We start from the raw sequence: 13,405 nt of genomic DNA, 5'->3' as shown, positions 1-13,405 counted from the left end.
CAGATCCCTCTGCTGATCAAGAGAGGTCACATATCTCCCGCCTGCTGCTGTTGTCAGCTTCAGAAAGATTCCTGGCATGCCTTAGTGTATGGGAAGACTTGCAAGGCCTCTAAAAAATTACAGTATTGGTTACAGCAGAGTCATACTGGTATAACTGTGTCAGTTAGGGGTGTGGTTTTTCACGGATACAGTTATGGTACAAGCTCTAGTGCAATGCAGTTACACTGGTATAAAAGTGCTTTATATTGGTACAGTTAAAGCAGGAAAAAAATAATCTGGTGTGGACAAGAGCTAAGTGAAATGAGCATCCCCTAGTAAGGAGTCATGCTAAAGACTGGGTAGCAATGGAAGAGAGTCCATTCTACCTGGGATGGAGTGTATATAAAGAGCTATGGATACCAGTCAGCCAATACATTAGCCTCGGGAGATTTGTGCCCTTACTGAAGTGTAGGGGAGCTAAAGTATTGTGGTCAGGTCACCCTTAAAAAGGAGACTGATCTCTGTAGGTGCTTTGCTTGGTTAAAGAAATATAAATTCATACAGTGAAGAATGTATCTGGCACTGGCCACTGTCAGAAGACAGGATACTGAGCTAGATGGACTATTGGTCTGACCAAGTATGGCCATTGTTACATTCTTGTGTTCTTACACTACAACAAATTTAGGCCACTTTATTTCTAAGCGTGTCCACATAGGGGTTTAATGCAGTTTAACTAATCCACTTTTAATTCTCTTCTTTAATTAATTTGGATTAACTTTTCTGGGTGTCCCCAAGTAGACAAGCCTTTAGGGTCTGCACATATGGATTTATTCTTGACTAGCTTCATAAGTAGACAAGCTCTTACTGAGTTGCTACTCCTTTACTGAATTACATTGTTTACTCTGCCAATGTTATTTCCCCACCATGATGGTTTTACATAGTTTGTTAGTACCCACAGAGATGTGATCTACATCTCTTTAAATCAGCACCCTGAGGTTCTCTTTGCAATATCTGCACATCAATATTTTGAGCCACCCTCTCAGTGACTAATTAGCTAGTGCTCTGGATGTGTCAGAGAGAGTGGATGTTAACAACTCCTTAGAGTACTCACTGGATGGGGAAAGCTTCTGATTGAAAGACAAAAGTGGCCTTTCCAACAAAAAGTCCTCTCCCAGGGAAAAGTAGTGGTGTCATTCTCAAAAGATGAGAAAACATAGGTGCCAGCACTTCACTGTGTCATTCTGTTAAAAAAGAGTTTCTAGCGAAGATTAGTGAGGAGAGAAGAGAATTAGAAGACTGGATAGAACCCACCAATGAAATCCATCAGTGTCAAGGTGTTGGCAGTTTCAAGGGCTTGTTGTTGACAGACACAAGGCATTCCCAATCCAACCTTTGTTGGGCCAAGAGCAAGACTCACGCCAGCTCTTCCCCACAAAATGACCATTCGGGTGACCCTAGCATGAGTGCACTTGGCGTATTTCCACTCACCCCTTTTCCTCCAGATTTCTGGTCAAATGGTACCATAGTGATTCGTTTAGATTCCCTCTGATACGTGCAGTAATGCTTCACCCAGGAGGTTCCAAAGTGACCTACAATGGAATTTAAGTTTTGAGATTTCTAACAATTAACTATGGTCTACAAAGCAGTTGTTACCAAAGCCACAATTAAACATCCTAAAACGAACAATACAGACTCTTGCATCTATAGTTCTCAAAAGCACTCTACAAAAGTGAGTGAAAGCATGATAATCCCTATTATCACTTTTATCCATTGGACCAAGCTGATTCCTATGGACAGACCTGGTAATTTGCTAAATTAGCTTTAGTTTCATATGCTGTGATATAATCAGAGAATTAGCTACAGAAAAACTATAGAACAGACCTGTAAGCATTTATTTTGTCCACCTTTAGTCACTCCTGTATATTCGCCAAGCTTGGCTCCATCCAGTTTTGGAATGTACCAAGCAGAGAGGCTTCAGCAGTTTCACTTGAGCAAATTACTCCTCAGTTTGCTATGCTGGATCTCCTCATGATCATCGGCCTCCATGTCATTTCAGATTATTTCCAGAATGTAGCATTTACTCACTCTCCTTACCAGGTGAAGGTGGGCATTTAGTGAGGTTCTCGTTCTTCTTTTACCCCACTGTACAGACTCCAGACCTTTTTGCAGACAAGTTTCACACTCTTAAGGAAGATACCCTACTAACTGTTTTCCCACTTTTGCTTGAGCTATCACCAATTAGGAAACCAGGGAGTTCTATCTATGTACTTATCTGCCCGCATCACCATAGCATCAGAGCACTTCACAATCTGTAATGTATTTATTCTCGCACACCTCCGTGAGGTAGGGCACTGCTGTTATCCCTATTTTACGTGGGAAACTGAGCCACAGAGTGGGCAAATGACTTGCCCAAGGCCACACAGGGAGTGGACCAGAGAACTGAACCAGTCTCCTTAGTCTCGTGCTAGAGATTAACCACTGGACCATCCCTCCTCTTCATAGAAATTAAAGGTAGAATTGAATCAGTAGATCATTTCAGAGTCTTTCCTAACCCTTGGATCAGGCTCCTAGTAGCTAGATTCTAGTCCCTCCCCCTACCAGGTAGGGTTGCTCAATGCAGTATCTTCTCTAGCGCCGAGACCTCTACTTCTATCCACCCAGGGTGGTAAGACAATTTGCTGAGACAGGCTTCGAATTACATGCCAGACTCGGGGAATTTCAAAGCTACATAGACAGAGCAAAGTGCTGTAGCGATAGCCCCCACTTATTCTGGTTGGTACTGTGCACAATTCATTTTTCAGGGACTGTGAAAAGAGTATGCCAAGGAGCTAACAGCTCAGCAGGAACGGACTACCTCATTGGGTGTAAAAAAACCAAAGGCAGGTCAAAGGAGAACCGTGAGGCGTGAACCATGGAACACTGTGGGATATACCTGCAGCACCACAATGCAGAGTCACTGTGGGGGAAAGCTGAAGGAGCTGGAAATAATTTCCCAGAACTGCAGAATGTGGGCCCACCCTGCTGACACTGGGGATGCTCCTGCAGAAAGCTGTACAAATGGCTACCCTAGGCCTGTCATTCAAATCCAACTCAAGAACTGACAGGATTTATTTCTTCCTTCAATCCCCCTGCACCTCTTGTCATTTCACATGGACCATGATATTTTGCAGAGACAGTGCTCCCACTCTGCACTTTAGTCTCCTCTGAGTGGCAGCAGAGAGCAGCTCAGTAACTTCAAGGCAACGGCACTTACGTTTCTCCTGGACATAGAGATAGCCCTCCATTGTGAAAGGGCTGATGTTCCTGTGCTCCTCGGGATTCTCCTTCATCTTCCTCATCAAGGACTCAACCTCCGACCGGGTTCCTTCAAAACGATTTCTAGTCTATAATTTTGGAAAAATATATTTTCCATTATCCACATTTCCCCAGAGCTTTCAATATGCCCAGTGCTACATAAAGACCTCCAGGGAACCGTGGCTAACTTTATCTGGTATATTTCTTTGCCCTCCTGTAATCTAGGTGGGAGCCCTCACAACTACTCCAATCCTGGTTCAGAAATCCATCTCTATTCAGCAAAATACCAAAGCTCATGTTTATGTCCCATTGACTTCATCGGGACTTAAGTTTCTATTTAAATACTTTGTCAAATATGAGTGGATATAAGCATATGCTTGGCTTACTTGGGGTCTCTGTTCCCTCATCTCACAGTTTTTAATGCTAATAGTTATGATTGGGGCTGGCAGCGCTGCCGGCTACTCAACAATTCCCATTATAATACCCTGTTTTCAGTTACTTGTAACTTTCAGCCCAACAGTTAAAGTTTGACAAATTTTCCATGCCACGTGTCTGCCTCAGGCTGAATGTTGTCGGAAAATTTCAGCAAAAATTATTTGGCCATTTCTGAGAACAAGGCAAGAGGAAAAGTACATTTTACCCATGCTAAAACCTGACATTTTCTTTTAAAATGTTATAGCATCCCTCTCCTTTGGAGTAAGGACCGATAATTTGGGAGGGGGAGTCGCTTTTGTGTCAGCGATGTGCCTTTTGCCATTCCTGAGGAAAATCACTCAGATTTGGCTAAGTTATAAGCCTTTAAAAAAACAAACACACACACACACACAAACACAAACAGTTTACACGTCAGGCCTGGTCTACACTACGCGTTTAAACTGAATTTAGCAGCGTTAAACCGAATTAACCCTGCACCCGTCCACACAACAAGGCCCTTAATATCAATATAAAGGGCTCTTTAAACCGATTTCTGTACTCCTCCCCGACCAGGGGAGTAGCGCTGAATTCGGTATTGCCATGTCAGATTAGGGTTAGTGTGGCCGCAATTCGACGGTATTGGCCTCCGGGTGCTATCCCACAGTGCGCCACTGTGACCACTCTGGAAAGCAATCTGAACTCGGATGCCCTGGCCAGGTAGACAGGAAAAGCCCCGCAAACTTTTGAATTTCATTTCCTGTTTGCCCAGCGTGGAGCTCTGATCAGCATGGGTGGCGATGCAGTCCCAAATCCAAAAAGAGCTCCAGCATGGACCGTACGAGAGATACTGGATCTGACCGCTGTATGGGGAGACAAATCTGTTCTATCAGAGCTCCGTTACAGAAGACGAAATGCCAAAGCATTTGAAAAAATCTCTAGGCTAGGATACAGAGTCCACAGCAGGGACTCAGCACAGTGCTGCGTGACAAGTGTAACGGAAAGACAAAGAAGCAAATGGATGCTCATGGGAGGGAGGGAGAGGAGACTGAGGACTCCAGCTATCCCACAGTCCCCTCAGTTTCCGAAAAGCATTTGCATTCTTGGCTGAGCTCCCTGAAGGGTCAAAAACATTTTCCCGGGTGTTTCAGGGTATATGTCGTCAATTTACACCCTTCCCCCCCCCACACCTGAAAGAAAAAGGGGAAAAAATCCTCTCTCGCCTTTTTTCAATGTCACCCTATGTCTACTGCATGCTGCTGGTAGACGGGGTGCTGCAGCGCTGAACACCAGCATCCCCTTCCCAGTGGCAGATGGTGCAAAATGACTGATATCCGTCTTCATTATCAGCCTGTGAGTGCTGCTGGCTGGCCTCGGTGAGGTTGGCTGGGGGCGCCTGGGTAAAAATGGGAATGATTCCCAGTCATTCCCGGCAGATGGTACAAAATGGTTGGTAACCGTCCTCATCATAGCAACTGGGGGCTGAGCTCCATCAGCCCCCCCCCACCCCCCGCCCTTTCATGTCTAAAGAAAAGATTCTGTCCTGCCTGGACTATCATAGCAGCTGGAGGCTGCCTCCCCCTCATTTTATCTCACTAAAAAGTCAGTGTTTCTTATTCCTGCATTCTTTATTACTTCATCACACAAATGGGGGGACACTGCCATAGTAGCCCAGGAGGGTTGGGGGAGGAGGGAAGCAATGGGTGGGGTTGTTGCAGGGGCAACCCCTAGAATGGCATGCAGCTCATCATTTCTGCGGGATCTCTGGGGCTCTGACCCGGAGCGGCTGTGCTCTCTGGTTCTCTAGTATACTTGCCCCATAGTCTAGGCAGGACTGACTATGACTTTGTTTTTTAGACAAAAAACAAAGAAGGGAATGACCTGGGAAGTCATTCCCATTTTTGTCCATGTGCCCCCGGCCAACCTCAGCGAGGCCAGCCAGGAGCACCCATGACAGTAGCATACGGTACAAAATGATTGATAACCGTCATGGCCAATTTCCAATTGCAAATGGTGCAAAATGACTGATAACCATCATCTCATCGCCAATTTACAATGGCAGACGGTGCAATAGGGATGGTAACCATCTCTGCTACCTTGCAAAGGCAAATGAATGCTGTTGTGTAGCACTGCAGTACTGTGTCTGTCAGCAGCACCCAGTACACATACGTGACAGTGACAAGGCAAAACAGGCTCCATGGTTGCCATGCTATGACATCTGCCAGGGCAATCCAGGGGAAAAGGGCGCGAAATGATTGCCTGCTGTTGCTTTCACAGAGGAAGGATTGAGTGATGACATTTACCCAAATCACCCGCAACACTGTTTTTGCATTGGGATCTCAACCTAGAATTCCATTGGGCGGGGGAGACTGTGGGAACTATGGGATAGCTACAGGATAGCTACCCACAGTGCAACGTTCCAGAAATCGACGCTAGCCTCGGTACATGGACGGACACCGCCCAATTAGTGTGCTTAATGTGGCCGCGTGCACTCTACTTTATACAATCTGTTTTACAAAATCAGTTTCTGTAAAATCGGAATAATCCCGTAGTGTAGACGTACCCTCAGTAGAGACTTGCCAGAGCTTCAGCTTAATTCCCTAAAGATCCCATCCTCTGTGTGCAAGCTCTAGACTGGGGCTGAGCAGGTTTTTCCCTGTAATTTCAGCTGTGGCCTCTGTAGACTGTGCCAGGCCCAGGTCTGGGCACTGGAACAGAGAGCAGGTAGCCTGTCCATGCTCTGCTCAGCCCAGGCAACATGGAGGAGGAAGCTGCCTGAACTGAACACAGGAGGAACAAGAGTAAGACATAGGGATATGGGGCAAGTAGATTGGATAAGGAGCCAGGGACAGGAGGGAAACCGGGAACCAGAGGAGCAGACATGACATAGGGGGAGAATGAGGACTGACACAGGTGATCTGAATTCTGGCATTTCCCAACTTTGCAATCTTAAGGTTTTTACCACTGTGTCTGCGTGCGTGTAATATATACACATGCTATAGTATTATACAGAATTGGTCTAAAATACAACAGTGTTACTATGGCACTTTGGGCAGACAGGGAGGCAGGAGTTTGACACAATTCTGGGTTTTTGTTTTAATGAAGGACTCTGTTGTCTCCTCTACTCCCCGTGCCCAACCCTGACTAGGAGGCTGGAAATCAAATCTGATCTCTTGCACACCATACTGTGCACTGTGGCTGTGCTAGAAGGATCACCCACCACACCTCAGTTTGACAGGTATACGAATGAATTCTATTCATTTTTGTAAATTAGCATTCAGAGGCCTAGGCTGGTAAGTGGCAGAACACCAGGGGCCCCAGTTACTGCAGTGTCTGCTGAAAATGGAAGCACCGCACAACGATAGGTAAGACACAAAAACAAACTGCTGTTCCTCATCAAGTGGTTTCACAGGGCTGTATTTTTAATTTTGGGGCGAGTGGGAGGGGAGAACAAGCACTGAGGTGTGTGATGTTTTTTGTGAGTTTTCTGATGGCTTTGTTTCCGAGAATTCAGCAAATTTGCATCCTCTGGAGAAAAACAGCATTCCTAATAAAAAAGGCAAGCAAGCAACGCACATCTGATCTCCCAAACACAGGCATATGTCCACCTGTTGGATGTTATGGGGAGGGAGCTGTGCAAGTTCTCTCAGCTACAGAAATCCCAATGTCTGCCACTGACAAAAAAAAAAGCAGGGGGTGGGGGACGGGAAGGGGGGTGTTTGCAATTCTTAAGACAAACAAGTCTTTGAAACACTTCCTAAACGTGTGGTGCACTTAAAGACTGCTGTCTGCTTGCAAAGTCCTCCTGAGGATGTCTGGCTCTCTTCACTTGCCATGCCCAGGGGAATAAATTGTTATTTGGGTCATGCATTTACTGTAGTGTCATACACACACACACACACACACACACACACACACAGAAAGCATTTGCTTTCAATTATGCTATAAAAAGCCTACTGTTGAGCAGTATACAGGAAAGCTAATTATATATAGGGAAAATGTTAATTCTCTGTGCAAGACAGTCACACACAGTCACATACAGACTGTCTCCTTTGCATACACTTACATTCTGTATACTGATTGTCAGCTCTGTCTTGAAGTCGCTGAAGTCCTTTGCGAGTTCATAGCCATGATGGTAGAATGTGAAGAGCCCTTGCAGGAACGCCAGCAGCTGCAAAGAACCATATTCATCAATAGAGACTACCACCTTTTTCAAATCGACTGATGCCGAAGATGTCATTGAATGGATCAACGTTTTAGAGGGGCAGATTTTTAAAGGTATAAATGGGAACTGGTAAATTAGTTAACAGTCAGTGGAAGTTGGACATTTATTTCCTATTTGGTGCCTTTGGGGAGAAAAAAAAATCTCCCTCTACACTTAGATAGGTGCACGTACAGAATTGAATCATTTAGGAGTTCTTGTATGGTTGGGAAAAATAAGCAATGGAGATGAGGGAAGAAGAGAGTGAAGACCCAGATGAGACTGAGGGAAATTCTAGGGGTGTAACCTCCATTTTCTCTCTTCAACAGTGGATAGGGACAGGAGATGCTGGCTGGAAGGTGCACAAAAGCCATCAGGGGGTACAAGACCCTGTGTGAAGAAACATTCAAGACGACAGCAAGATGCAGTCTAAACCACCCTAACACCAGTTGAAGTCCAAAATATAGTAACTGCATGCAATGACCCCCTGAAAGCCAGTGCACACATTTCTCCATTCTCCAGCTCTCCCTCTGTCACACCATTATAACAAACAAAGGGAAGATACTATGAAACTGATTCCTGAAAATCAGAGAGAGAGAGAGAGAGATTCCTCCCTATTCCTCAGAATCTCTTACACAGGCTACATTCACTGAATACAACAATGTTAATTAATATTGCCCCTTTACAATCAATAACTTCCATAGTATTAACTTGTGTGTCCTACATCCATAAGGGATTTGGCTTCATTTCCCAACTCTGCCTCAAAACAGCTCATTTTCCCTTTCAGGAAATGGATTAACATGAGGACTGGTTGAACCAATTCGGCTTACAAATCAACCTCAACCTACATAGCAACCTCTGAACCAAAGAGGAAGTTCTCAAAAACGTGCTGTGATTTATTGTTCTTTCCTGTGAACCTCTGCACTTCTGGCTGAATCCCAGACTGGGGGTGTGTGAGTGATTCAGTATTATGTAAAAAAAACCTTTTTCCTTTTCTACCTAGGACTGAAATAGGGTTTTATAGGGACGTAGGGCCTTCGTCACTGCAGCATACAAGTGCCTCACAACCATTAGTGGATTTTATCTCAACATCCAGAAGAGGTTTATAAGTATTGCCCCATTTTACTGATGGAAAACAGAGGCACAAAAAAGTGCCGAAAGTCATTGCTGAACTGGGGACTGACCCAGTTCAGCATCCAGCAGGCCATCATTCCTTCTTTCCATGAGATTTCCGGAATTCACTGATAGCTGATAATATATGAACCAAAGTACTAGCATCTTGGGTTTTGCCCAGAACCAGTTCCACTGGGATCCCCAAACGATGAACTTTTTGACCACAGAGGTGAGTATCTAACTAAACTACCCTTCTTTTTTATGCTCAATTTACCCTGCTGTTTCAAGTCCAATGTCCAAAAATCCAGTGCTCACAAAAGACTCCTCTGTGCTTCACTAACATCCATATTGTACTGAACAAAGCAGGAGTCTGTCTAGACAACTCCTGTGGAATATCAAGCTGAGCTTTCCTGATAACTAGGTCTTCTGCTTGTCTAGTAAAAATCCTGCATATCCTTGAATAGTTCACCCATCACTTTATTGATAAGTGAAGCCATGCCTTGTCAGGGTAAACCAGGCAATAAGCAGCTGGTGCAAAGGTCGTACTCTTTTCAATTTGGTTTATTCTTCTCTTAAAAGGACTGAAACAGGGTTTTATCAAATCCCTCAGAGGTGCTTCACCAGGCATAACACCTGAGCACATGCAGAAGGTAAGACTCTTCTGCTTAATTTTTATTCCTGTATCATTTCTTTAATCCTATTTTTCTCTTCTTCTCTCTCTAAGACTCCGTTAATCTCAGATGCTACTGTTATTATTGACTTTTATTTTCCCCTTAACAGATAAAACCTGGTTCAGAAGTTTCATTCGCTAGTTGACCACTGTCTAATAACGAGCCTCTCGTCCGTAAGACTTCACCCTGGTGGAAATTCTTGTAGAACCCATCAGAGTTTTGTGCCCAGTGAACATGAAGCTAACAACTCTATCTCCACTAGCCTATGCCCTTGCACAATGGGTACCCAAGCCTTCCTGCAAGTACAATGGAAAGGTTTGTCTCTACAACCAGAGTTCAGGGTCTGGGTTGAAGTCAGCTGGGGGAGTTACCCCCTTTTTCTTCCTGCTTAGAACTTATTTCACTTACCTGTCCTCAGTTCTACCCCTTAAGGAAGAGACCTTGCTGATTAAAATGTGTGGACTCTGCAGAGTTATTCCATTAGCTTGCAAATCCAGCTGGTCTCCACTGGTTTCTACAGACAACCAGTAGCTCAGGCTACCTAATGTTCTGTTCTTAAACTTAGCTGACAGCTGGAACCTGTTGACAATTTTCACCTGGAATTTCCAAGAGGGCCATCCCCACCCCTGCATTCTTCTCTTCTCTCTCTCTCTCGATAAGTTATTAAGCGTTAATGTTCCAGCCACCTGAAGTGGTTGGTTTATGTTCCACTCACTAGAACACACGCTTCATACTTGGGTTATTGAAGTTGCTGTTTGTCAGATGGCTCTGGAATAGCAGATATATCAGGCCTTGCATCAAAACAGAAGAGAAACTGTTTCATATTATCAGTGCCTCAGACAGACCTTCTATACTGTAAAGTAATTTAGTGGCCAGCAACATTCAGTAGGCTAAGAAATTTTGAATGTTTACTTACAGGTTCCACAAATTCAAACATCTTCCTCTCCTGGACTTCTTGCACCTTGAAGACATACTCAAGGGAGACTTCATAAAAATGCTGTCGAACCAGGTCCACCTGGCTGTCTGCCTGTGAGCACCATGGGAATTAGAGAGGAGATACAGTATAACTACTGACTGAACATTTAGCTTCAGGATCACAAGATATCTGGGCCTAGTAAGAACACGTCCATACAGAACATACATTTAGTACCAGATACCAAAGCATGGCTAAGCAGATGGCAGCGAGATTACATACAAACCTAGTTCGCATGAAGACGCTTTCTTCATCTGAAAATTATGTATTTAATTATATTTGTGTTCTTATGTCCATGACTGCCGGGTGGACAACATACAGTAAAAGCAATAAATACATGAAGACTATGAAGTACAAAGCAGCTTCCCCAGCTTCTCTGCCCCAACCAGCAAACCCATGATAATAAGAGTCCCTCCAGTAATATTCCATAGTCAAATAAATACTCAGATAGCCTAGTATACATCCTGCACCTCACCATGAAGGCCACTGAGCTCTAGCTTTGACGAACCAGCACAAGGAAAGAGCATTGTTCTTTGAGGATGGTTTGGTTTGACTCCAAAGCCCAGGAGAACATGGCTAGCGACAGTCCTTAGCCACCGTGATGGTGCATCCAGACACACACGTACGTGCCTGGGTGGAACAACATCACTCTTATGTGAGACACCATCCCTTTTTTTAATATGGGGAGGAATTATGGTGGCCTTCAGACCTCTGCTCCTAGAAACCTGTTGACCTCTTTTTCCTTTGTGTCTATGGATTCAGTTCTTCCCAATGATCAAAGCTGGATATGGTCAGTTCCCAAACCATGGTGACACACAAATAAAAATAAAATGACTCAGTAACTTTGTAATCAAATGTACCCCTTCTCTGTCATAACTCATTTAAGGATTGCATAGCACTTAAAATCTCACAACCACTACATTGCAAAGTAGTTAAAGACTACTGCACCCATTTACAGATGAGGACCTGGAGGTCAGAGAGGCTATGGGCTGTTTTTCAGATGTGTTTCTAAGCACCACAGTTCCCACTGAAATCAAATGTAGGTGCTAGAAACTGGGAGTGAGGAGGGATTCAGACTCTAAATAACTTGCCCGAGGTCCTCAGAAAACCAGTAGCAGAACTAGGAATCCTGATTCCAGACCTTATTCTAATTATCTCTTGCTTTAGTGTAATAATCCTTATACTTTGTAAATAAATACATTGCAGCCCCTTTATTTACTCAATTGTTTCCTTTGCCTCTGCTGTGTCCCCTACCGCAATTACAAAACAGGCTTTCGGAGAATTCTAGAAGTGAATGGCAAGCAAGGCCTGTTAGATACCTAGTCCATCCCCACTCAGTGCAAGGCTGTTTTCTATCGCCTTGTTTACACTGGTCTAGTTCAGTCCACACTAGGGGTTGTATCAGATTAATGACATCAATTAAAAATACCCACAGCTTTACCCAACATAATTATACAGGTATAACTTTCCAGACTAATAGTACCTTGCACAGAGCTTGGCCACAGCAAGACGGCTGAGAAGTCAGCACCAGGGTAATTTGATAAGAGCAATCTACTCTAGGGGGACATACCATACACTGTGCCCAATACAGAGCCTAACAGGTGGCTGCTTTTACTTTTGAAGATCATTTTTGGTAATCACTTCCTTTTTAATATGAACTTATCCCTATTAATCTGTGAAAAAAAACCGTGAAATGGGTTTTTTCCACCATGACCGACCTGTAACATTTGTCACGTGTGTCTATAATGCAGATACCGAGGTATTTAGCAAAGAGAGCTCTGAAAATCAGAAAACAGACTCATAGACTCTAGGACTGGAAGGGACCTCGAGAGGTCATCGAGTCCAGTCCCCTGCCCTCATGGCAGGACCAAATACTGTCTAGACCATCCCTGATGGTGCAGTATATTGGACTTGCCAGCAATTAAATGGCAAATCAGACTTCCTGTGCTGTTTAAATTATTCAACAGCCAGAACAGTAGAGCAACAGAGAATTCGCACAGGTTCTTTCCCCCTTCCCTTTACTATAACCATTGTACATGTAGATATTTCACGCACTCAGATGTATCGGCAGTAAGAGGAAGTTGGTACAAAGTGAAGGGTTTCCCACACATGAACTACTGTCTCTTAATAGGGCAGGGTCCTACAATGCAGCTATATAGTGCCAATAAGGTACAGTACACCCTCTTCTAAAGTTACCGTCACTTGCATACTTTCCAGCATGCATCTGTCATTCCTCTGGCTGACTTCCCCTCTCTGGAATCCCAATTTACAAGCCGTGAACATAAGTTGTACCACTTTTATATGCCATGAAGAACCAAAGCCAATATTTTCAAACTTGGAGGCCTAGAGTTAGATGCCCCATTCCAATTTAAGGCCATGACTTTCAGAGAGGCTCAGCTTACATAACTCCTTCTCTATGAACTTTCTTGGAATCAATGGGAGCTGTGGGTGCTGTATACCTGTGAAAATCAGGCCTTATATTTGGGTGCCTAATCATGGAATGAGGTGTCTTACTTTTATGTAAACAAGTCTGAAAGCCTGGGTCTATGCTAACTAAGTATTCTCTGCTTGGCAATAGGCCCCCAAACCAAAGTTTAACATAAAAAAATCTCCACCAGATGGCACTGGTATTCAGTGCTGCTACCCTGATACTGCAGTTACACTGGAACAATACCAATACAGTAGCTGCTGACATTATTAGGCTTTTCCTTGGAGAAAGGTACCTTAATGCTCAAGGAACACTTATTTTAAATGGCATAATGT

The 13,405-nt window shown here is 44.1% G+C and overlaps 1 protein-coding gene across 3 annotated transcripts in view; it reads right to left on the bottom strand.

The window, feature by feature from the left end:
* Positions 1-13,405, bottom strand: part of ARHGAP26 (Rho GTPase activating protein 26) — a 324,497-nt gene that overhangs the window by 217,541 nt on the left and 93,551 nt on the right. For all 3 annotated transcript variants that reach the window (XM_030573096.1, XM_030573098.1, XM_030573099.1), the window contains exons 6-9: positions 10,586-10,696; positions 7,751-7,855; positions 3,233-3,362; positions 1,468-1,568 (exon numbers count right to left, since the gene is read on the bottom strand). In XM_030573096.1, coding sequence (XP_030428956.1) covers positions 1,468-1,568; positions 3,233-3,362; positions 7,751-7,855; positions 10,586-10,696 — 447 coding nt within the window. The remainder of the gene's footprint in view (positions 1-1,467; positions 1,569-3,232; positions 3,363-7,750; positions 7,856-10,585; positions 10,697-13,405) is intronic.

The sequence above is a fragment of the Gopherus evgoodei genome, chromosome 8, assembly GCF_007399415.2.
Source record: "Gopherus evgoodei ecotype Sinaloan lineage chromosome 8, rGopEvg1_v1.p, whole genome shotgun sequence".
NCBI classification, from domain to species: Eukaryota; Metazoa; Chordata; order Testudines; family Testudinidae; genus Gopherus; species Gopherus evgoodei.
Note: the sequence above shows the minus strand (reverse complement) of the source record. Positions and strands in the feature narration are given on the sequence as shown.